The following is a 24,422-nucleotide window of genomic DNA, read 5'->3' on the forward strand; positions in this document are numbered from 1 at the left end:
GACTCTGGGATCATGACCTGAGCTGAAGGCAGACACTTAACCAACGGAGCCACCCAGGTGTCCCCAGCCAGAGCCTTCTAAACCATGCCTCTCATCTCCCTCTTTATCAGAGGGTAGTGAGGAATTACGAAATGTGCACTCGAGGGGCGCCTGGGTGGCTCAGTCGTTAAGCGTCTGCCTTCGGCTCAGGTCATGATCCCAGGGTTCTGGGATCGAGCCCCGCATCGGGCTCCCTGCTCGGCGGGAAGCCTGCTTCTCCCTCTCCCACTCCCCCTGCTTGTGTTCCCTCTCTCTCTCTGTCAAATAAATAAAATCTTTAAAAAAAAAAAAATTTAAGAAACGTGCACTCGACAGAATACTACACAGCTTAAATACTATGGGGCAGAGTTGTTTGGGCTGAAGTGGGACAATCTCCGCTGCATCATATTAAGGGGAAAAAAGGCAAAGTGTGGAATGATACATATAGCATGATGCCTTCTGCGTAATCAAAAAAGACTCTCACGTATGTCGGCGTGTGCATAAAAGAATACTTGTGGTGGTGGTGGGGAGGAAGCAGGGAAGGAAATGGAAACCACACACTTCTGTGACTTGGCTGTAAATTAAAAAAAAAAAATGCATTTACAACTTGCTCTAAATGTAAGTGAACAGGGTCACATGGGCAGTAGGACTAGGGGCCAGTTTCGTTTTCCCTGCTGTCTTCAGGAGCAGCCCCACTGAGGCGGGCCCTCCCCACGCTCCCTCTCCCCAGGCTGGGAGGCAGTGGGTCATCCTCAAAGCCATGGAAGGCACCTGCTCTCTGTGCCCCCACTCCGTCTACCTTGGAGGCCCTTCTTAGGTGGGACAGGACGCTCCCTCCCGGTACCTCCCCCTCCAAGAGCACCCAGGACACCTCGAGAACCTGCTTTGTTCTCCCCTCACCCCTGTGTGAGCCTCTCATTTCTGCATCTTCAATAAAGGTGTGTGGCAGGAACAGGGGGAAAGGGGCAGGCAACACTGACGAACATCAGAAGCCAAGAACCCCAGGGTGAGAAGGTCCCAGGTGGGTGACTCACATGCAGGACCAGCGTGCTGCGTGTCACCCGGTCCACAGGCTTGTAGAGCAGGGCTGCAGAGAGATGGCCAGGGTGAGAGGTGGCCACGCACGGAGAAGGCAGCCCCAGACCACCCGCCTGCCTGTCCTCTCGGCAAGTGCTCGGGCAGGGGGAGCGGCCCAACTGCCACGTCCTCTGGGAATGTCCATACCCAGGGACAAGGGCAAACTCTGAGCACCTAGAAGGCCGGGCACATGGCTTTGAGCTTTTGGTCTGTGACAGTAAATGCTGAGTACAGAGCTACTGGTCAGAACCCAAGTTGACGCCCCTCCCCCTGGAGGTGGGGAGCCCAGCAGCACCCTGGTGCACATGGGCTGGCAAGGGTCCCAACCGTGGCAGGAGACCTGCTCTCTGGCCTGAAGGGTCTCCCGGGAGCAGACCAGCACATCACTCGCGATGTCCATCCCTGCGCAGCTTGGAGGCCCGACTCTGAGGGTGGCAGAAACTAACTCAGGGGCCCACAGAGGTCCTGGCTTTATGAGTGTTTTCAGACACCTGGCCTCCAGCAGCACGGGAGCCCTGGCCAGCCCGGGCAGCCCCTGCTCCTCCATGAGGATGGCGAGCCCAGCACATCACGGGCACAGGCACTCAGATGTGTCCTGACATACACCAGGTGCATTTCCTCACGGGACTCCCACAACTACTGTAAGACATGCATTGTTATCCCAATTTTACAGACGAGAAGCCGAGACCCAGAGCACGGTGAAGCTCTGCCATCTCTGTAACTCTTCGCACTACCCTAACAACTGCAACTGAGAAGTGACCTCTCAGTCCGCCCAGACTGAAGGGGCTGGATACACGGGCCTGGGAGCCTGACAACTCTGACTTTCCCCCTGCCTCGCCACTTAGGACCTGTGTTCCAGCTCAGTTACTTTCATTCCCAATCTGTTTTGTCACCCGAAAAAAGGGAAAATAAAATCCTCCCTACAGGGCCGTTGGGGACAATGTGATGACATTTTAAATGGCCGGCAGTGCCTGGTTTGTGGGTGTTCGCAAACCCCTGCCATCCTTCCTGGTTGCTACTGTTGGTGGCAGGCTGGTCCCGACCACGTCCTTCCCCACCCCACCATGCCCAGTGCCGCTTTTTCCCTGTCCCTGCTCTATTAGAAGTCTGGAACAGCAAAGGCACCAGAGGGTGACCCAACCGGGTGCCGTGTTTGCTCTTCCAGCAAATGCCCCATCGGCTCACAGCAGCCGCGCCCACAGGGAGCACAAAGAGGCCTCGGCACAGAGAACTCACTTTCCAAGGAGTTCTTGGTCGTCTGGTCCTTGGCATCCTTGTTGCTTCTGGCTCTCAGGTTCTGCAAAGAGAAAAGCACGTTTTCACATGGGACAACTGAGGCAGCGCTGATGTGGCAGCAAGTTCCGTGGCCAGACACCTTCTGCAGAAAACTCATCCTTCTCTCACTCAACAAAACCTTAGAGGAGGCAACAAGTCTAAGGGGGCGTCCTGGACCAAAGCGTGGAATACAGGGTGGACGGGACACAAAGCCTGCCCTGGGTGCCATGGTTCACCTGGGACTGCTGACATTCGGGGCCAGAACTTCGCTTACCACGAGGGCCCGTCCTGTATGCCACAGGACACTCCTGGCCTCTACCTACGGGTGCAGCAGCGCACCCCCCTGCTGTCGTGACAATCAAAAATCCCCAGGCATTATTAGGCTGTCTGCTGGGGACAAAATCACCCCCGGTCGATAGCCTCTGACATACAGAATCCTATGAAAATAAGGCAAACCACCGTGTCCTTCCTAAATGCATAGAACTGCTTTCTCAGAGAAGTTACACAGTGTGCAAGGGAGCTGGTGGGCTGGAAGAGCCCTCACCTCTGGAAATGGCCTGGGCGGGCCCCCCACCCCTGAGACCCACACTGGATCCGCCCTCTACCCCACCCGCTCCTGACTTTTTGCAAATGTACAGGCCCACCTCGGAGATATTGTGGGTTTGCTTCTGGGCCACCGCAATGAAGCAAATATCGCAATAAAGCGAGACCAATGCATTTTTTTGGTTTCCTAGTGCCTATAAAAATTATGTTTACAGTATACTATAGTCTCTTAAGTGTTCCATAGCACTACGTCTGAAAACAATGTACCTACCTTCATTAAAAAATATTTTATTGCCAAAGAATGCTATCATCTGAGCTTTCAGCAAGTCATAATCACCACAGATCTCCAGGAATATAATAATAATGCAAAAGTTTGAAATGTTGCAAGAATTACCAAAATGTGACAGAGAGAGCAAATGCTGTTGGAAAAATGGCACCGACAGACTCGCTCAACACACGGTTGCCACAAACCTTCAGTCTGTAAAAAAATGCAGTATCTGCAAGTGCAATAAAGCAAGGTAGGCCTGTAGTTTCTAACTACAGACAGGCGCTATGATCCCCAGGAGGAGAGCAGAGCTTTTTAGTGGATAGGTCATGTTTTCACACAACTGCATCAAAGGCATCATCGATTGGGTCCAAGGTACCAAGAGAAACCAGGATGTAAGATCCCTGTGTACCTGAAATCATTTCCAGGAAGAAGCTATGGTTAATCCCACTACCAGGCTGCTGAACAACAAGAAACAGCACGGGGATGGGAAGGGGCTCAGAGATGGCTTTCCCAACCTCTCGTGCTGCAGTAAACCTCTCGCGCTGCAGTAAACCCCTCACAACTAAAAAACGATGGTGTGTAGAGCTCACTGGGGCCAAACTCCACAATGCACTTTGGTGCCTCTCTTGAGAGTTTAATACTCCTCACAGTGATTACTCCTCTGTACATCTGCCTCAGCGGTTCCCAAGGGGCGTGGGGGGTGTGAGGGGGCGTGAGAGCTGAACACGAGTCTCAGCAAAAATCAGGTTCCATGCTCCCGTGAGCCTGGGAGGCAGCCCTCCTACCACGTGCCCCTGGGCAGCGTCATGCACACAAGCATGCAGAGGTAGGTCCAGCAGTCCTGCCTCCAGGAAACTTATGAATTTGGCTTAATCCTACAGTTCTCAAACAACTTGGCCCCAGAGGCCCTTTTGCCAGAACTCTCAGTGTCTACTGTGTGGGAGCTGGCATTCCACGGAAACCAGCTTGGGCAACTCTGGTCTAACTGGACGCTCGCTGCCCTGGCTCATTTTCAGCACTGGGAGCAGATGAAGGGCCACCCCTCCACTGCTCCCTGTCCTGGAGGTACCTGACCATCCAGTCCCCATGCCTGAGCTCTGACCCCCAGTGTGCAACCTCTCACGTGCTGCTTCCGTTTCCTTCGGTTTCATTTTGCTCTCTCTAGGTGGCTTCAATCTTTTGGGTCTCCTTTAAAAACACGGGTGGAGAACCAAAGTGGATGCCGCCTCCAGGTACAAGCTTCACGGAGGGCCAGCTGAAAGCTGTCTCCCACCCAGCATCCCTGCCTCAGCTCAGGTTCCCAAGGGACCACGGGACCCCTGGGTGGTGTCTCACCATTGCTTCCTCCCTCCTCTATAGAAACCTGTCCGGGTGGACTTGAACTTGGCCCCCTTTAACTGTAGCCTGCTCTTAAAGGATTAGGTCTCTACTCTGTCAAGGTGACTCTGGATTCTGCACCAAAATCCCAGCTGTTAGGGGTGGGGGGGCTTGTTAAAGTGAATGAGCTAAAAAGAGGTATGGCCCACTGCTCCAGGCAAGCCAGAGCAGACAGGGAGGGACGTCTGGAGCCAGCCTAGAACCCTGGGTGCATGTAGCCTGTTACCAGCAGCACCAGGCAGGGAGTGCATGCCCCCACGGGCTCTGGAGGAGCAGCATGGCACCCATTACCACCACGAGAGACAATCAGCATCCACGACACCCCACCTCTTATGACAAATTACAAAATGGCACAAAGCCCCCAGAACAAAGCCAGGTATGACAGTCGGGGTATGACCGTCTCTCAGCAAGGGAGACCCCACTCACTTCCTATGTCTAGTTTCCAGTTATCTTTCGTATGCTAATTTCTCTCATGGAATCTTTCCACCCAGAATCCTTGTTTGGTGGAGGGAAGGCAAGTCAGAGCTCTGAGAAGCTGGAGGCATCACAAGTGATGATAGGCCCCGAAAGAGGAAAATGTCACCCAACTGCCCAGGGCAGAAACAGGATGTGGAAGGCTGGGGAAACCCCTGCCATGGGCCTGGAGAGGTGGGTGCTGCAGGTTCTGGTCCAGGGGTGGCCTGCTTGTCCTCTCTGCATCGAGGTGCTCTTTAGAGGCCCCTCATGCTAGCACTCTGGGGCTTGAAGTTTCAGTCCTCATGGAGCTCCAGCCTGGGGCTTGCTTCAGCTTCCCCGGCAAGAGAGGTCCCTAGCACACCTCCCCGGCTGCTTTCCAGCGACCGGGTGCCTAGTCAGCCTCAGCACTCTCACATCCAGACCTCCGCTAACGAGACAGAACTACGGACACTCATTACGGCACACAGATGGCGCAGGAGAGCGTCTGTCTGGGGCGCTCGGCAGAGCCCCAGAATTGGGCCCTGGCCCTTGGGGAGGTCGCTGTGGGACGGCTCCTCCTGCGTCCCCTGCACAGGGCTGACAGAACCAACCCAGAAGCATCTGGAAACAGAGCGGAGATGTTCAACCAGAACTTGGTTTGGTGCACCTTGTTCTCCCGGGTCATGACGTACCAGCGACCGGCCCACGTCCCACCCGGGGGTGGTGGAGGGGTGCACCTGTCTCAACAGTGTCACGAGTACCTCAGAGATTTCTGCAAACTGAGCGTTGGCCTGACAGCACTTCTCAGCCGTTTCCATGGCAACTCCGTAGTTGTCTACAAAGGCTCGGTACACACCCAGCTGGCTGGCCTGCAGGGAGGAAGGGAGAGAGTGTGGGACAGGTGCAGGACAGGTGCTGTTGCTCCCCGTCTTTCCGAGAAATGGGCTTCTGTGCCCAGCTCCGGGAGAAACCACAGGTGCAGCAGACAGCACAGGGCTGCAATCACCTCCGCTCTTCCTTGCGGTCGGTCACCTCCCACCTGCTTCCCCTGCCCACGCACTGAGCATGCTTCCCTCTTCCAAGTGACGCGTTGAGAAGTGACTCACAGCCCCCGGCAGGTAACGACTCCCTTGCGCAGCTGCTGATTCCTCCCACCCTATTCATATACACAGTGCCACCAGCAGTGGCTAAAATCCAAGTCTGTCCGCGAACGCAGACAAGAGTCGACATGGGTGGGATGGAGTGGCACCTTCTCATTCTGGCCGCAGGAGACTCTAGTGGACAGGGAGGTCGGCCTCCGGCCTAGGACGGCCACAGTGCTCCGCTCTTGCCCGATCCCTTCAGACACATGAGGACCATGCAATCTAGCTGCCCTTGGAGCAGAGGGGCTCCTACTGTCTAGGCATGAGCCCAGCCCAAACCTGGCAAGGGGGTCCAGCTATCACACTCCACACCTGGCGTGTGGGAGACCTGTTGACTGCCAGATGCAAGGCGAGAGGCATTTTGTCTTTTGTCAAACCAAAGGTATTAATAGATGGTCTTCACATAACCTCCTGATCAGATACCCCACTGAGTGACAACTTCCATGGATGTGTGTGTGTGTGTGGGGGGGGGTACCACACAGCCGCCACCACCTCTGGGCCCCAGGTCACCTTCAGAGGCAGCCAAGGGGAAACCAGCCCTCATCTTGTACCAGCAGAGCCAGGCCCGGGGAGGGCAATGGAGGACCCCGGCGACCCACTAGCCAGTATTTCCCATTGCAGCTGACCAGGGGCTGGAAGCCTAAAGCTTTAGCTGATCCTGGTGTTTCTTCTGTGCTGAATCTGAATTTTATTTCTATATGCATTTGCATTTATATTGAATTTTATGTTTCTTCAGATGACAATCCCAGATGCTGGGTAAGCCAGGCGCCCTTGGCACGGTCTGGTCTCTGGCTCCGCTCCCTGTGGGGGCTGCATGGATGCCCCGCCTGGTCCCTACTGCACCGATCACCCTGACAAGTCACTGCATCTGCACACACCAATCCAGACAACGGTCAGACCTAGAGCACTTCCTTCTCGCCCTCCCCTGCTGCTCACTGAGCGCCTACCCCCACAATGAAGACCTGCTTTAGGCACCGTCAGCATAGTTGCAGATCCCTGAGACACAGTGGGGCCAGGAGCAGGAGAGATACAATAAATAAGTCGACAAACACGTCATACAGCAGACGTCTGAGAACAGAGCAGGGGTTAAAAGCTATGGTGCTGCTTCACATAATGTGGTCAGGAGCCCTGAGGGGACATTACTGTTCACATGCGTCACCTTGAAATTCCCATGTTGAAACCCTAACTCCTGGCACCTTAGAATGCGACTATATTTAGAGATGGGGCATTAAGAGGTGATGAAGCTAAAATGAAGTTGTTAGGGTGGGTCCTAATCCAGCACGACTAGTGCAATGTAAGAGATAAGGACACAGACCCACAGAGGGACCCACGTGAAGACACAGGGAGACTGCAGCCCCCTGCAAGGAGAGAGGCCTCAGGAGAGACCAACCCTGCCAGCACCTTGATCTCGGACTTCCAGTCTCCAGAACTGTGAGGAAATAGACTTCTGTTGTACAAGCTGTCCAGACTAGCAGCCCTAGCAAACTGATACGAGGTCCAAGAGAGGAGAACCCCTTCCATTACTTCTTCTCCCTTTCCCCAAGGAGCTCGCATCTTCCACGTGGCTTATGCGAAGTGCCAAGCAATCTAATCTCACATTTTTAGCCAATCCGAAACAGAGCCGGGCCAATAATGGATCAGTGGAGATCACGCGCCTCCTGATATGAGGCACTGAGGACACAGCATCACTGCTATGGTTTGTTTTGTTTTCACCAGAAACGCAGAACCTGAATCTACTCCTGAGGAAACATCAGACAAGCCCAAACTGGCCAGTACACTTCAAAAAAATGTCAAGGCTGTGGAAGACAAGCAAAGGCCAAGGAACTGGTACAGACTGAAAAAGATTAAAGACATGTGAAAACTGAGTCCATCTTGTGACCTCGGATTGGATCCTGAATCAGACAATGAAGGTGGCTATAAAGAACGTGATGGGGATGCCTGGGTGGCTCCGTCTGTTAAGCATCCGACTCTTGATTTCGGCTCAGGTCATGATCTCAGGGTCGTGAGACTGAGCCCCGTGTCAGGCTCTGCGCTCAAGTGTGGAGTCTGCTTGAGATTCTCTCTCCCTCTGCCCCTCCCACTCATGCTCTCTCTCTTAAATAAATAAATAAATCTTAAAAAAAAAAATAAAAGAATATTCTTTGGCTATATTCAATGTCCCAATGGCTAACTTGGGAGAAGTTTGCATATGGACTGCGTATAAGGTAACAGTGCCTCACCACTGTGAAAGTTCCTGAATGTGATCATTGTACGATGAGATTATGGAAGAGCTTGCCTTTGTTTTTAGCATATACACAATGAAGTATTTGGGGTAAAAGGGCAGATCTATCTGCAAGTTATTTTCAAACTACTCAGTGCACATATGTGTGCATGCATGCACACGCGTATATAAAAATGAGAGAGGAAAAGATAAAACAAATTTGGCAAAATGTTACAAGTGGTGGCTCTGTCACATGGCAGTTCCTGAACTATTTGTGCACCTCTCTGGAAGTCTGAAATATTTAGAAAAACAAAAGAGCAGGCTGACAAAATTTCAGCCAGGAAGAGACCCCCAGAAGCGGCACGTAACCTGTACGTTCCCGCAAGAAGGGGAGGCAAGCTACCAGACGCGGCTCACAAACCCTGAGGGAAAGGGAGGTGTGACGGCTGGGGTGACACTGGGTCGACCTCGCTGCACTGTCAGAAAGGGATGGGGGAGCCCCAGCACCCAGCTGGGCGGCGCACATGAACACTCTCCACGTGGTTCCTGGGGCGCGACTTCCCGAGGCGGCCCCACCTCTCTCCCTAGTCCTGCTGCAGCGTCTGACCCACAAAGGTAGCTCAAGGACACCGGGGAAACCAGAGGAAACTTCCCAAATTCTGGTGTTCATCAGACTATGAAAATTTGAAAGCGAAGTTTCTGAGTGATGTCAGAATGTTATTTGGGGAAGAGCGCTGGGTGCAGTTTCTTCTCAACAACACGATTCTCCAATTCTCAGGAGGGCTGCAAGCTGAGCCAAATCTACTAGGTTTAAACCTGCTGACACTTCACACAGGAAGAAACAGGGGAAGGGGCACTTCAAAGATGAGGGGTCTGTACCAACATAGCCTCCTACTTCTCACTTGGGAATCTGAATAAAAAAAGTGAAAAGTTTCATATGTTTCTTGGATCTTCGCTCCAGCCTGGAGTCCAAGGTGTCTGCAGCCCAGGGCAGTGGAGAGAGGGGACCGCCAAGAGGAAGGCCACACCTTGGAGTGGAACGCTCAAACCCAGGTGTGAGCCAAGGCAAGGACTGGGTCTGGGCCAGCTGGAAGTCTGGGCAGCCCAGGGGGCTGTGCTCTGCGTATTTGGAAGAGGCCTGCGACCCTGGGCCACCTCTACCCCTGGAGGCTGGTTTCCCTTGGAAGAGGGCAGGCTCTAGGGCAAAAGCATGTGTCCAGGGGGCCCGGACCCCCTGGACACAGGTTAGGGATCCTCAGAGGTAGAACCTCTGTCACAGGGGCCTGCCTGGCACCTGCCTTCAGTGACACTCCCAGGACAGCTCCTGGGCTCTCCTACCCAGACGCCCCTCTCCCACAACCTCCACTTGGAGAGACTGACCGGCTCCACACTTTAGACCTGCAAAGGAGGCGGGGGCTCCTTTCCACGCATGTTGGAAGACAGACGTCGATCGGACAGCTCTCTTTTGAGTTTTCTCCTTCCTCCTGCGGGTGCCTTAAATGTTTCCTCCTGTTGGACAAGTTTTAACTGACCCACATCTTGGTTAAAGAAGCACTTTAAAGAGCCAATCCCTGTCCCAGATGTGGCCTGGCCAGTGCCCAGGGGCCTGCCAACCTCTTTCATCCGATTGCTAGGTTTTATTGGTACCACTGACTTTTTAAAAGCCATATCCTTGACTCCTCTTGGGTCCTGTGGTCAGCAAAGGGCCACAGAGGCCCCCTCACCTGCCTTCACAGTGGGCCCCTTCTGTCCAGAGAGGGTGCTTCCGCCTCTGGGACCTGAACCGGGACCCACAGCCACCTGCCAAAAAGATTCCTGGTCAGTACGGGCTCAATAAGGCCTTTCAGAAATTCTTATTCTGTCATCCAGCCAGCATCACCTGTGCCCTTCAGTTTTATGGCCCCTGAAGGCAGCAGGAAAAGCACTCTTTTTAGAGATAAGCCAAGATTACAGTCCCAGCAAGTGACCCACAGTGCCTCAATCTTCTCACCCCCACAGTGGTGAGGACAAGACCTGCCTTATACGGCTGCCTCAGCTCAGGTGAGATGGGCACCTGGGGGCCCCCTTGCGCCCTACCACTTGGGAGCCAGACCGCCTCTCATTGCGAGGCTGTGCCTGGGTCCGCACTCTGCAGTCACAAACCACCTGCCCGTAAGAACCAGTCTTGATTCCTACAAGGCATGAGGGTGTCACTGTCAAAGTCTCTCCTCCCCACGCCACTTAAAAAAAAAAAAAAAAATTCTCCAGGGGCACCTGGCCGGCTCAGTCGGTACAGTATGCGACTCTTGATCTTGGGGTCATGAGTTCAAGCCCCACGCTGGGTGTGGAGCCTACTTAAAATAAGGGCTCCGTGTCCCAGAGCCCTTGGTGACACACGCCGGCAGGTCAAGGGAGAGGCCTGACCCCTGCAGAGCCGCAAACTCCTGGGAGGCTGCCATGCACCTGTTCCGAGTCACTCACCAGCTTCTGGAAGAGATCCCCCACTCGCTGCTGGTGACTCCACTGCTGTACGCGGGGGAAGAGCCCGTCATAGAAGTCCTTGTGTATCTCGTAGAGCTCGGGCACCTTGAAGAAAATGGTCTCGATCTGCTGGCTTGTCAGCACTGGCTGAGAGGTGGTGGCCGCAGCCTTCAAAGGCTTCATGGGCTGGAAGAGGGCACAGGCGACAGGTGAGAGTGGCACGGATGAGAGGGCTCGCCATTTCTCAGGTGCATGGCCCGACCACAGAAAATCACGGTCACGTGACATACGTGCTTTTCTTCTAAAATTCCATTAAAAATAAAAATTTTAAGCCAGCTTGGTTTGGCACCCATCTTACGCTCGTGTCCACCACCCCATGGGGAGGTCCAGCTTCTACAGAGGTGGAATGACTCTCCAGGGAGGGTGGGCTGCCTTCGGACTGCTGCCCTGGGACCTGGGACTGCCCCCCCCGCCGGGAGCAGAGTGCCCCTGCCCGGCTCAGCCCCTACCCCCTCACCAGCAGTAGTGCCTCCAGGTGGCTCAGGTAAGTCTCCTCGCTCGCCAGGATTCCAGACAGGACCCATTTCCTCATCTCCAAGCCCTTTTCCAAGTCCAGCTCACTCTGCAGGAGAAACAGACAAAGGTCAGCCCCGGGGGATGACGCCTGAGGTGGCCCTTCTCAGAGAGGAAGGCCTGCTTATTATCAACCTGAGGTCAAGCCTCTGGGGAAGGCTCCGTGTGGAAATAAAGGGGGGCACAGGAGCCTCGCCAAGTCAACCACTTGCTCATAGCCACTGTAAATTCTGGGGGGTCATCTAGCAAAGCCGAGGGCCACCCTTGGTCTGACAACAGGAAACGGACAGCGTGAAGCTGAGCAGTCAGGGCAAGGCCACCCCCTGGTCTGTGGTTACAGCTGCCCCGTAAACTAACACAAATGCTGATGACAAGGGCAGTGAAATCTGCGGTGTGACTCCCTGGCCACGCCCCCCACGTGCTCCCTGGCCACCAGCGAGGGAATCCGTATCAGAGATTGGCTGTGCCCATGGCCCGCCCATGTGCCAATGGGCCCCACTGCAGTCCACGGAGGAAAGCGGTGTAACACCCCTGCCCATTCTGCCACTGGTTTCCCACCTGTGGGTGAACATGAGCAACCACACTGTGACAGCCCTGGGGTGTAGAACCAGAGGGCTATCCCTGTGGTCCACTTCGCTGAACCACTCTCAGGGGAGATCACTGATCTGCGGCAGGCTCCTGGCCCTCGGCACTGCTGACATCTAGGGCTGGAGGATTCTCTTTTGGATGCCGGAGGCCTTGAGCAGCATTTCTGGTCTCCACCCAACAGATGCCAGGAGCAACACCCCCTCCTACCCCTGGCTGGGACAGCCACAGATGTCTGCAGATGTTGCTACATGTCCTCTGGGGCCAAGTCGCCCCTACGTGAGAACCACCGGGTTCCAGAAAGGACCTAAAGCCAGCTCAGGCCTCATGGTATCTCTACAAAGCCTAGAATCAGGACCCCCCAGCATGGCCCCTCTGTGTGCCCCCGACCCTGCTGCCTTTTTCACTTCCCTGGACTGGCAGAAGGGAGGCACTTTATGGTATAGATTGCTGGTCTGGTGGGAAGCACCCAGGGCCAGGAGTTGGGGGACAGGGCCACGGAGCCAGGCTTGCCCGGTGAGTGCCACGGTCTTAGGCAACTGCCCTCCTGCTCTGAGCATCAGCTGCCTGAGTGTAAACTGGGGAAGGAAGGCCCGATCCCCATGTCCCATCTGCTTCTGCTTTCTGGGTCCCTGGGGCTTGTACCACATCCTCACTGCCCACTGGGACCATCCAAAAAGTCTTCCTGAACCACCACTTTGCTCTGGGAATCTCTTAGTGTGCATGAGCTAGGTGCATGCATATATGGGTACATGTGTGCACGCCCAAGTGTGTATGTGTACTCATGCGTGTGTAGGGAGCAGCCACCACAATCATGGCTAAGCATCACTCCAGGGAAAGAACACTCAGGTCCCACCCCACATAGAACCCCCTCTCCCCCAGGGCACACTGGGCAGCGGCTCCACAGGCAGAGAGCTCCAGGTCATGCTGTGCCTGAGTTCGAAACTTCCTGTGCCAGCGTAGTGCCTGGAACACACAGGTGCTCCGTGAAGATACAATGAACCAACCAACCAACGAATACATCTAGAACTCCTGGTTGGGCCCTACTTTTGGCTGTGTCTTTGCAAAGCTCTGAGTGCTCCTTCTGGAAACCCTGTCTGTGTGACAAGCTGGTGCCAGGATCCAGAGCTGTGAGCTTGGCCTGTGCCAGGGCCTGGGGTGCTACCACGGTCAGCAAGTCTACGGCATGTGGCGCACAGACATGCAGGGTAGGGGACCCTGACACCTCCTCTCCTCTCAGCCCACTGAGGTCACACCAGGAATGGTGGCCGCGTGCTGGAGAAGCTCTCAGCTGACCCTGAATGTGCTTCCCATCGCCGTGTCCAGGGGCCATTTGTGCCCCAAGCGAGGGAAGATGTAAAGGTGAAGGGCACAGCAGGCTCCCCGGGGAGGTGCAGCCACCCACCCAGCCCTGCCGTGTCCTGAGGAACAATCCCGCTACTGTGAGCGCCGGGACACGGCAGAGCCCCACCCAGCACGAGATGCCGGTGCTCACGTGGGTGGCGGTGCGGCTCATTCCCACCCACACAATCTGGAAAGCTGGGAGGAAAAAGAGTGCAGGCAGGACGGCGCCAACTCCAGCCCTCCCTGTTCCGAAGGGCGCGGCCAGCTCCGGGGATCGTCTGGCCCGGGGAATGTGCTGGGCTGGGGGCTGACAGGGTCGGCTCAGAAGCAGCCAACCGCATCTTAAAGGAGAGGGTGGGAAAAAGACGCAGAAGATGAGGGAACAAAGGGCGGGGCTGGGGCCAGGGCTATTTATAACCCTGCTTTGCGCACATGCCAGTTCTGGAAAGGGCACGTGAATCCAGTCAGGGCCATGGTGGTAGGGAGATCTTGGTGGAGAGGAAGCCAGAGAAGGGCAACTGGAAAAAAGGAGGCAGTCAGCCGGAAGGCAGGCCTCCTGCCTCTGCTGGGGAGGGGGCAAGTGGTAGTGAAGGGAACAAGCCACACCGACCTGAGGCCGAAAGAGTGGATAAAAACAAACTGGGCCTGACAAGGGGGTACAGGCTGACAGAGGGACCCAGGGGAACAGAACCACCACCAGGCCCACGAGGGTGGGAGCTGGAACCGAGTGGCAGAACTATGGATGGCAGGGAACGCATTTTACCTCCAGCCCCAACCTGGGGGAGCCAGGGTGACCAGAGTATAAAAGCCCGGCTGTGAAGGGGTGGGCTGCTCCCAGCTGGGAGCTGGCAGCCAGTTTGCTGGACAAAGGACACTGTCTTTCTCTCTGGGCAGGGGCCATGCCTTCACTGGCAACAGGGCTGGCCATCATCCCGGAGCCCAGACAGCAGAGGGCCAGGGGCCGGCCTCTGCATAAGGACCCGAGCTGGGGGGCTCCTGCACGGGGAGGACGGATCAGCCTCCTGGAGCAGACCTGTCCCAAGTTCAGGCCTCAGCCTATTATTCAGGATCAGAAAGATCCCCATCTGTACCAGATCATGCTTGTGAAGCAGGAAGCAAGGGAGTGCACTGAGAAAGGCAAGGTAGTTAAAAGAGTGCCATCTGAGGACTCAGGAAGGCTTCAAATCTGGTAGCTGTGTGGCTTTGAGCAAGTAACTTCACCTCTCTGAACCTGTTTCCTAATCTGCAAAACAGCAAAACCAGATGTTGGAAAAAAAGCTGCACAAGGGGGACGCCTAGGTGGCTCAGTCGGTTAAGCGTCTGCCTTGGGCTCAGGTCATGATCTCAGGGTCCCGGGATTGGGCTCCCCTCTCAGCAGGGAGTCTGCTTCTCGCTCTCCCTCTGCCCCTTGCACCACTTGTGCTCTCTGTTTCTAGTTCTCAAATAAATAAAATCTTAAAAAAAAAAAAGTTGCATGAGGCAGGTATGTGTATGTGTTACACACGGGCTTCCCTCCCAACCTCACATTTCAGAACGAGAAGCCTGCCCAGCACCAGGGTCTTCAGAAATCACAAAAGCATAAATAAGAAGCAATCCCGTAGCGAAGGCACCAGCCCAGCAGAGAAGAAACCGCAGCGAAAAGATATACTTCCCGCACTTCCTACCAACAATGGAGAAAAGCAGGTACCTCTGTTTTAAACCTGGAGGGAACATCACCAGAAACAAGCAAAAGAGGGAAGGTATCTGTCATGCTCCAAAGTGGAGGTGACAGCAGGATTGTTAATGACAATGAGAATTCAAGGGGAAGACCCTGGTCAAAGGGATGGAGTCATCAGCAGCACCCCTTCTGCTATGAAGGAGCAAGTGCATTGCGTGCAGTGCAGGGACAGAAGCCCAGACACTGCCCCCTCCTCCGCCCCTCAGCACCACTGCGGGGGCCGCCACCATGTCCAGCTGGTAGGCTGGTGGTGGCATTCTCAGCCTCAGCATGTGCTACCTGCCTCCTCCACGCTCAGCGGGCGGTTCCATCATCTCCCTGCTCCAAGCACCTAGAAGGCTGTCTCCAGACCAGCAGGTGCACACCAGATGGGGGAATGACGAAGGCGTTTTGGTGACTTCAACCACTGGTTGCTCCTGGTATCACCTACTTGCTACTTACCCCTGAGAGAGTGGATGTGCTTCAGGGCGCCTTCACGAAAGGGACAGCAGGCCAGAGCCAAGCCCAAGCCCCCTTTCACACCTGGCCCTACCACCCTGGGACTCACCACTTTGGTGGACTCCAGGGCTCCCGAGACCAGCGCGTCCCGGCTGCCCCTGCCCTTGCTGCCAAGGTGGGGTGAGGAAGAGGGCGAGTCATCGATGTAGGGCAGCCCATCCTGGTGCCGGCGCTGCTCCTCAGCCCGGTCCGCAGCACAGCTGTACCCAGGTGGCGTTCCAAACGACGCATCTGTGTGTGTGCAGAAGCAGCTGTGTTAGAGACAGGGAGAAGGGGCTGGAGGGCCAGCCGCCTGGGAGGTCCACACCCCACCTGTCTCAGCAGGCACTCGGCTGATGATGCCTGTCACCCAAAGGTGTTGAACAAGGACCTCAGGTAGGCTGACCTCACCTGGTTCTAACCTTCACAACCAGCTGAGCAAAGACCAAAGGCAAGGTAGGGCCAAAAGAGTGGCACACTCCCCAGACGATGAGACTAGGCTTGCAAGGACACTGTCTGGGGCACATCTGTGCTTGTCCCGGGGGTGGGCCTGAGCTGCTACAGAAAGATGGACCCCAAATGCTAGCTAGCATCTTGCTATCAGGGATGGTCCTTGTGCACCTGTCCATGGGGATCTGATGGGGCGAAGAGCACAGATGATGCCAGTTCAAGCGTAAGCCCCGGCCACCGTGAGCAGTGTCCCAGGCCTGCCAGGCCCAACCCAGGGAAAGGGCACTGTAGCCCCTTCCTCTCACTCCACCCTGGTCCCTTGGCTGACTCTCAGCCCACTTCCCATCTGGTCTGGCAAAATCCCAGACCACAGGGGCGCCTGGGTGGCTCAGTCGTTAAGCGTCTGCCTTCGGCTCAGGTCATGATCCCAGGTTCCTGGGATCGAGCCCCACATCGGGCTCCCTGCTCGGCGGGAAGCCTGCTTCTCCCTCTCCCACTCCCCCTGCTTGTGTTCCCTCTCGCTGTGTCTCTCTCTGTCAAAAAAATAAATACAATCTTTAAAAAAAAAAAAAGATCCTAGATCACCTTTACCCCAGTCTGAGTATCCCTGTGAGGACAGAGTGGCCTACCCTACAGCCAGCTCCCTGCTGTTCGGGGCAATCTATTATAGAGAAGAACCCCTCCATCCTAAAGGCACCTGAAGACAATTGCCCTTCCTCCCTGGTTAAATCACAAAGCCCCTACCCCTTCACCTGCCTTTCTTTACTTTCTTTTTAATTTTTTAAAAATATATTTATGTGAGATAGAGAGAGAGAGAGAGCATGAGCGGCAGTGGGAGGAACCTGATCTGGGATTCAATCCCAAGACCCTGGGATCATGACCTGAGCCGAAGGCGGACGCTTAACTGACTGAGCCACGCAGACGTCCCTCATCTGCCTTTCTGTAGCTCTGTTTTCAGAACTGTTCTAATTCAGTGGATCCTCACCAAGACATTAACCCACAAGGGCCCAGTCTGCTCCAAGCCTCGTGTGAGGGTCACTTCTTAACTGCTTCCAAAGGGTGCCTTCACAGCCCACGGGATTTCCGAGAGGTCATCTTGACTGGGTTACGTCACCTTCACCACGACTCACCAGCAACCAGCCCTGTCCAAACGTCACCACCACAGGTGGCCTCTGCAGTGTTTCGGTACCGCTTTCCGACAAGCATACCCAGTCTGGGGCTCAAGCTCCAGGTCCTGGTGGCACCCATACCACCTGGGCCAGGCAGGCACAGGCTTCCAGAGGCGACCCAGCAATTCTAGAGGGGGACTGTTTTCAGTTCTTTCCACGCGGCAGCGAGAGGTGCCATGGCTGGAGTGACCAGGTGCCCACCACAGCTGGCTCTGAGGGCTGCCAGTGCCCGGTGCGACTCATCCACCCACACCCCAGCTTCCTCACACCTCTGCCTCTCCCACATCCTCCGTCCGGAGGCCAGCAGGTCACATGCCCTCTCACAGGTGTCCTTAGCCCTGGCTACATGTTAGTGCCATCTGGGGAGCTTCAAAAACGAGAGAGACCCACGGAATGAGACACTCAGGGAGGTCTGGGCCCTGGTGGCTGCAAAGGCTTCCCAGGGGTTCCGGCAGGAAGCAGGGCTGAGCCTGCTGCACTAGCAGGAGCTGACGCCTGGCACCGTGCTGTCCTGCTGACCCACACTGCGTCCCTGCTGTCCCCATACAGGCTCGGCTGCGCTCTGCTGCTGTGTGTGTCCACAGGAGGGCCCCAGCAGAGGCCAGCAGACAGGCTGGGGGACCCTCAGAGCTGGGGGGGCTCCTACCCTGTCCCCTAACAAGCTGTACTGAGGTCCCCTGGTCTCCCTAATCCATGGGCTACCTTGGGGGCTCCTGGTACCATCACCATGTGGGCTATCAATGCTCAGCCCTGCTGGGGTTTGCACTGTCCTACCAGGACAGTCAGAAGCCAAGGCCAAGTTGTGTCTCTTCTCCTAGGCATCTGTAAAGGCATTCAACTAGCTCTTGCCCAGCATCCCTGAGGACAGATGGGGAGGGTTTAAATGTATTAAAAAGCACAAACCCTGTTCATACAGAACTCTAGCCCCAGACTCCATCCCCAAAACAGGTCTGTCTCACTTCAGCGTCCACTTCCTTTTGGGGAAATCACAGATTTTTTTTTTTTTTTTAAGATTTTTTATTTATTTACTTGACAGAGAGAGACACAGCGAGAGAGGAAACATAAGCAGGGAGAGTGGGAGAGGGAGAAGCAGGCACCCCGCGGAGCAGGGAGCTGGATGCGGGGCTCGATCCCAGGACCCTGGGACCATGACCTGAGCCGAAGGCAGACGCTTAACGACTGAGCCACCCAGGCGCCCCAGATTTTTTTTTTTTTTAAACCAAAGTGAACACAGAGGACTTCCTGTTCACTCAACATCCATGATATGAACCTTGTATCATAGCAGCCCCTACTGAAAACTTGCCCTTCATGGGAGCTGCTTCCAAGGGCAGTCCGGGCCCTGGACAGAAGACTTTGGCTGCCAGATGCCTTCCTCACAGGTAGTCTGAATGATCCCCCTGGGCCACGGGGGTCGTTACTCTTATTTCTGCAACCCAGGACACGTCCTCAGTGGCGGGGGGCAGGTGGGCCAGTTCTACAAGCTGTGGTGTGAATTTCCCAGAAGTGAGGCTCTGGTCCTGTCCAGGTTGCTACAGACCTGTGAGAATTAGTGCAGGTCACTTAAGGTGTCCGTGTCTCCGTTTTCCTGACTTTATAAACAGGTGTGTGGACTAAACTAAATGGATGGAGGCTGGCTCCATTATGTCATTGTGAGGGTCAGCCAGCCAAGCCCTGCCTACCTCCTGACCTCACCTCCTTCAACAGCTTCCTTCCTCTGCTTCCCACTTCTCCTCTGGACCTGACTTTTACCTTAGCTCAGAATTATCACTGCCCACACAGCTTCCCTAAGAAACTTTAAACTATTCATGCCTATGACTACACTGAGCTCGTGTCCCAGGTCAAATTAATACCAAGTGATGCCCCAAGTAAGAACTTTAGGGTCAGACTCGGGGGCCCAGGGCTCACTCCAAATACTGCAAGAGTCCACACTGGCAAAACGAAGTGCTAGCTTAGTAACATCCTGATTAAAACCCCATGCAAAACCAACTGCCTGGTGCAGGTTTGCCGGCCAGGGTTGTGTGGGGCCACTGACTGTGAGGTGGACACTTCACCTCCACCAGGTGAGACTGAGAAACCAGATTCCACAGCCGGACCCAACGGGGTAACTATGAGGATCAGGACAACTCAGAACCCAGCCGTTTCCCACTCTGACACATCTCCCCAAACCGATGTCCGAGGAATTGACGCTTTTAAGTCTGGGTTCCGGATGGTTGGTCACTGCTGGGCTACATTCCACGGGGGGCTTCAGCCCATTGTCCCAGCTAATCCAGAACCCCCAGCCTGCTCCAATGCAAATGTGACAGGCGAGGAGGAAAGCCTCCTTTCCTAAGCGGCACACAGGGACCTTTCTGTCACACGGCAGTTTTTCCCTCCTGGGGTCCCCATACCTCCTCAAGCATCAGTATATTCCTGGGGGGCTTTGGGAGCTGCCATTTCCCCAGAACCAGAGCAAAGTGGGAGAGGGGCCTTGCTCTCCCTTCTTCTATCAGGAATATCCAGTGGCAAAACCTCTCTGGGTCTCATTGCCTCGAAGGACTGGGCACCTGGTGGCCGAGTTAAGCCTGGTGCTTCCTGCAAAGTTATACCCAAACTGAAAGCAAATACTGGTTTCAGAGGGGGTGGGCCTGCAATCCCACAGCTACAAGAGGCTCAGGGAATGAGGGCTCATCTACAGAGCAGCTAACCAGCAGGGAGGAGGGCGGGGGAACAAGGCCCATCCAGAGCTGGCAGACAGCGGCTGGCTTATCGTGGAAAAGGGACGTGCACAGTGAAATCCAAAACCTCCTCCTCTCCATGCCAGTCGGCTTAGCAGCTACAATCCCAGCACTCTGCGAATCTAAAATCTAGTCTTTGATGCAAGAAAAAAAGGGAGCCACCCCCATCCCTGCCAAGCGGGATGAAAAAGTCCCCGTCATCCCAGATCACATCCACTTCTCACACCTCAAGGACAATACTGGTTAAAAAAAAATTCAGGGACGCCTGGGTAGCTCAGTCAGTTAAGCCTCTGCCTTCGGCTCGGGTCATGATCCCAGGGTCCTGGGATCAAGTCCCACATCGGGCTCCTTGCTCAGCAAGGAGCCTGCTTCTCCCTCTGCCTGCCTCTGTCTCTCTCTCTGATAAATAAATAAAATCTTTAAAAAAAAAAAAAAAAATTCCTCGGGGCACCTGGGTGGCTCAGTCTGCCTTTGGCTCAGGTCATGGTCCCAGGATCCTGGGATCGAGTCCTGCATCGGGCTCCCTGCTCAGTGGGGAGCCTGCTTCTCCCTCTCTCTCTCTGCCCCTCCCCCCGCTCATGCTCACCCACTTGCATTCTCTCTCTTTCTCAAGTAAATAAATAAAATCTTTTTAAAAAGTCCCTTAAAAAATTAAATGTAGAAGTACTATATGATCAAGTAATTCCACGTCTGGATATACACTTAAAAGAACTCAAAGCAGGGACTCAAATAGATACTTGCACACCCATGTTCCTAGCAACATCATTCACAACAGCCAAACTATGGAAACAACTCAAGTATCCACTGACGGATGAATGGAAAAGCAAAATGTGGTATGGATATACAATGGAATATAACTTAGCCTTAAAATGCAAGGCAATTCTGACACATGCCATCACACGGATGGGCCTTGAGGATATTACGCTAAGGGAAATAAGCCCGTCACAAAATGACAAATTTGCTGTGTGAGTCCACTTACAGGAGGGACCTGGAACAGTCGATTCATGGAGACTGAGAGGAGAATGGTGGCTGCCAGGGCCTGGGGGTGGAGGGAATGGGGAGTTGTTGTTTTGTGGTGACAGAGTTGTAGTCTGGGAAAATGACAAAGTGCTGGGGAGGGATGGTGTTGACGGCTGCACCACCATGTGAATGTGCTTAATGCCACTGAACAGTATGCTTCCGAGTGATGAAAATGTTCCATTTTACGTTATGTAACAAGTACAAACCACACGCACACATCCCTAAGGTCCCTCCCGGACAGGGGCAATGCGTGGGTAGCTGAGCTGGGAGAGCCCAGGGGAGCTTCCTTTCCTCCCCTTCATCCCCTTCATCACCAACGGCCCCTGGCAACCACATCTAAGATACGCATAGAACCAAAACTTGCAAGCAGTGCGCTCCCTGGGCTGATGAGAGCGGGCTGGGTGGTGGGTCCCGGGCTTCACTATAGTCTCCCGTGTGTGTGTTTAATAACCAAGGACAAGAAAGGAAGGCCTTGCTCACGCTCCGTAAATGTAGCCTTCAAAGGAGCCCGGGTGTCTGTCACAGCCACTGTTCCCAGCAGCTATCCCGCTACTCTGAGTTTCCACATCACCTTTTCCAGGCCACTTCCCTGTCCACCCGTGTCTTCCTGACCCAGGCTGGATGAGATCCCTGCCAGCCCGGAAGCCTCTGGTAATCACAGGTCACACCCAGGGCCGGAACAGGACCCCTCAGGAGAACAGCACTACACGCGCCCACAGCCCTGCAGCGGCCACCCTCCCTGTCCTCAGAGGGCCACAGCGTATCCGCCCTCAAAGCACCAAATGCCCTTAGCCCAGCCTCGGTCCTGTCAGCCTCTCAAGGGGCCCCCAGCCGCTCCCCATAGCCTGTCTTTCCCTTAGCCCAGCCTTGGATCAAACAGCTCCAGTAACTTCGACACTCCTTCCCCATTTTCGTATCTGTGAGCCAGGAAGCATACGTCTCACGACAAGGCCTCTACCAGGCCCTGCTGAGGTCTCTGCTGCAAGAGTTCCCGGGAAATGTGTGTAGAACCAAGCTCAGACCACTGGCCACAGGTCTCCTGACTGTAGCCAAGCAGAGGAGGCCCTGCTGGACCCAATGTACCTGGAGGGTCCTCAGATCTTGCTTCTGTGGCCTAGCTGCTGCCACAGGTGCGGAGTCCAGATCCCAGCTCCTGTCCCACCCTCTGACCAATTGCACTCCAAGATGAGAGCCTGGAGCAAATCCTCAGGAGGAAGAAAGGTTATGTTCCCAGCCCTCCCCTCCCAGAATAGACATGGAAACAGCTGGAAAGGGCCAGGGGAGGGATCCTGACAAACACATACCAGGGTTGAGAGAACAGAAGAAGGGACCCCGGGAACTTGGGTAGGGGTGGGAGGAACTCAATCATGCATTAAGACCGAGGCAGGGTGGTCTCCTATCCCTGTTTAAACTGTCAGGAAAGGGCTGGGGCGTATTTATTTACCGAGGTGAAAGAGGCGCAAACACCATCTTCCTTCTGGTGGCTGGCCAGCTGCCGTGGGCAGGTTTCTGCAGAGGTAGGCACTGGGCCCCCCACCTCATCATATCTGCAGAAACCCTGCTATTCCCGCTCTGCCCCCCCTCTCTGGGCCCTGCACCTCGCCTGGGTCGCAGGCATCCAGCACAGTGCTAACGGTGCCACGGGACTGGTGAATTCCAGACAGCAGCTCACGTCCTTGGGGCTGTCCAGCCAGCTAGGCATCGCGCCTCTGGGAGAGGCTCAGAAAACCCTGGCTGGGACAGAAAGAGCCAGGTCTCACCGAAGGGCACACAGGTTCCACAGGTCCAAGCTGGCTCTGGACGCCACGCTCATGCACAGCCTCGAGCCTTCCTCCCACCACCCTGTCCACTGGGAGCAGATTCTATCTGCACGATTGGCCGCGGGTCCTGAGGCTCCGCTGGCTTCTTTATTATGTGGCAGAATCCCGGGCGCAGTCGCAGAGTATCTGTGGCGCTTCAGGGAAGCGAGTTTCCCAAACAGTAGAAAAGCCTCAAATGTGCCAGAGCAAGTGGGTATTTTTGCAAATTACCTGCTACCCTTTTGCTGGGCACTTCCTCTGGGCGAGGCACAACGCCGATCTCCTTGAATCCACCTTGACCCCTTACTGGACAGGAACTTCTAAATGCTCATCTTTCAGACAAGAAAAGGAGTCTCTGAGAGAGGAAGAGGTGGAGCCCAACTATGCCTGGGTCCACCTGTGTGACCTATCTGGGCACTTTCGGAAGACATTTCTAAAAGGCCGAGCCTGGTAACCATATGACGCAGCGATTCCTCTCCGAGACCTATAACCCAAAGGAGTGAGAACAGGTGTTCAAAGCCAAACTCGTACCGGGATAATTCAAGCTATGTTCAAGCAGCATTATTCACAATAGCCAAAAGGTAGAACCACCCAAATGTCCATCAACTGACGAGTGGATAAATAAGTTGTGGTGCATCTCTACAACGGGATATCATTCGGTCTTCAAAAGGAAGGAAGTACCGATACAGGTGATCCCATGGATGAGCCTCGAAGACAGGATGCTGAGTGAAGGCAATCGTAAAAGACCACAGATTGTCTGATTCCATTTATATGAGATGTCCAGAAGAAACAAATCCATAGAGACAGAAAGTATATACTTAATGGGTATGGGGTTCCCTTCTGGGGTGACGGAGGTGTCTGGGAACTAACCAGAAGTGGTGGTTGCACAACACTGAATACACTAAATGATGAGTTGTTTGCTTTGAAATGTTTAGTTTTATGTTATGTCATTTCACCTCAAAAAAAAAAAAAAAAAAGATGTTTTCCTCTGTTAAAACAGGGAACCCGAAACATCATCCAGCTGTTTCCTGAAGACCAAGAACATCATTCCGGACAGACGTCAGTACTGCCTGGCACCGTAACTCCAGGCCACCCGCAGGCAGACACAGGCTGCTTTACTTTCTAAGGTATCTGGTTGGTTTGGGTGGTTTTTCTGCTTTCTTCTCTACCCTCACACTGGCGGCCGTCCCTTCTTGCATCTACACCAAGGGGGGGTCAAAATTCTTTATAAACAAGACACCCCCCATCCAGTTGGACACTGTACCCTGGCGAGAGGCCTGCTGTCAGAGCCCCTGGTTCTGGGGGAGAAGAGCCCTAGGATCCTGGGGGCTTTCAGCCTCTATCTATGCTGCCATCCAACAATGACATCACCAGGCTAGTGTGGAAAGCCCTGGCTGCCCGGGTAGTGGGAGGTCACGGTCCAGACCAGCGTGAGGCACACAGAAGGCCCTGGGGCTAATCAAGTCTCCTCGACAGCCAAGAAAATGCCAGTTGGGAAGGGCCTGAGCCTGCCCGGCTCATGGCCTGATGCCTCAGCTCCAGGCAGCTCTAGATGCCCTGAACAAGGCTGAGCTCTCTTGGAGGAGACAGGCCGACTAACATAATAGCTCTTCCACCCGGGGTTTGGGTTCCAGCTGGTTGGAGACTGAATCACCACAAGGTCAACGTTGTGGGTGACTTTTAGCAATAAAGACTGCATGCCCCCAGTGTGGGTAGACAAGGACTCCCCAATCAGCATTGAGAGAGATGTTAAAAGATTTTCTTCCGTCTTCAAGGATC

General features: G+C 54.6%; 1 protein-coding gene across 1 annotated transcript in view; it reads right to left on the minus strand.

Annotated features, from left to right (window-relative positions):
* The window catches only part of BCR (BCR activator of RhoGEF and GTPase), a 118,987-nt gene that overhangs the window by 40,301 nt on the left and 54,264 nt on the right, over positions 1–24,422 (minus strand). The window contains exons 2-7 of the mRNA XM_081801738.1: positions 15,562–15,743; positions 11,313–11,417; positions 10,796–10,981; positions 5,755–5,862; positions 2,332–2,392; positions 1,053–1,105 (exon numbers count right to left, since the gene is read on the minus strand). Of these exons, the coding sequence (XP_081657864.1) occupies positions 1,053–1,105; positions 2,332–2,392; positions 5,755–5,862; positions 10,796–10,981; positions 11,313–11,417; positions 15,562–15,743 (695 nt within the window). The remainder of the gene's footprint in view (positions 1–1,052; positions 1,106–2,331; positions 2,393–5,754; positions 5,863–10,795; positions 10,982–11,312; positions 11,418–15,561; positions 15,744–24,422) is intronic.

Source organism: Leptonychotes weddellii, chromosome 13 (genome assembly GCF_054177405.1).
Source record: "Leptonychotes weddellii isolate Sample4059 chromosome 13, ASM5417740v2, whole genome shotgun sequence".
Lineage (NCBI taxonomy): Eukaryota > Metazoa > Chordata > Mammalia > Carnivora > Phocidae > Leptonychotes > Leptonychotes weddellii.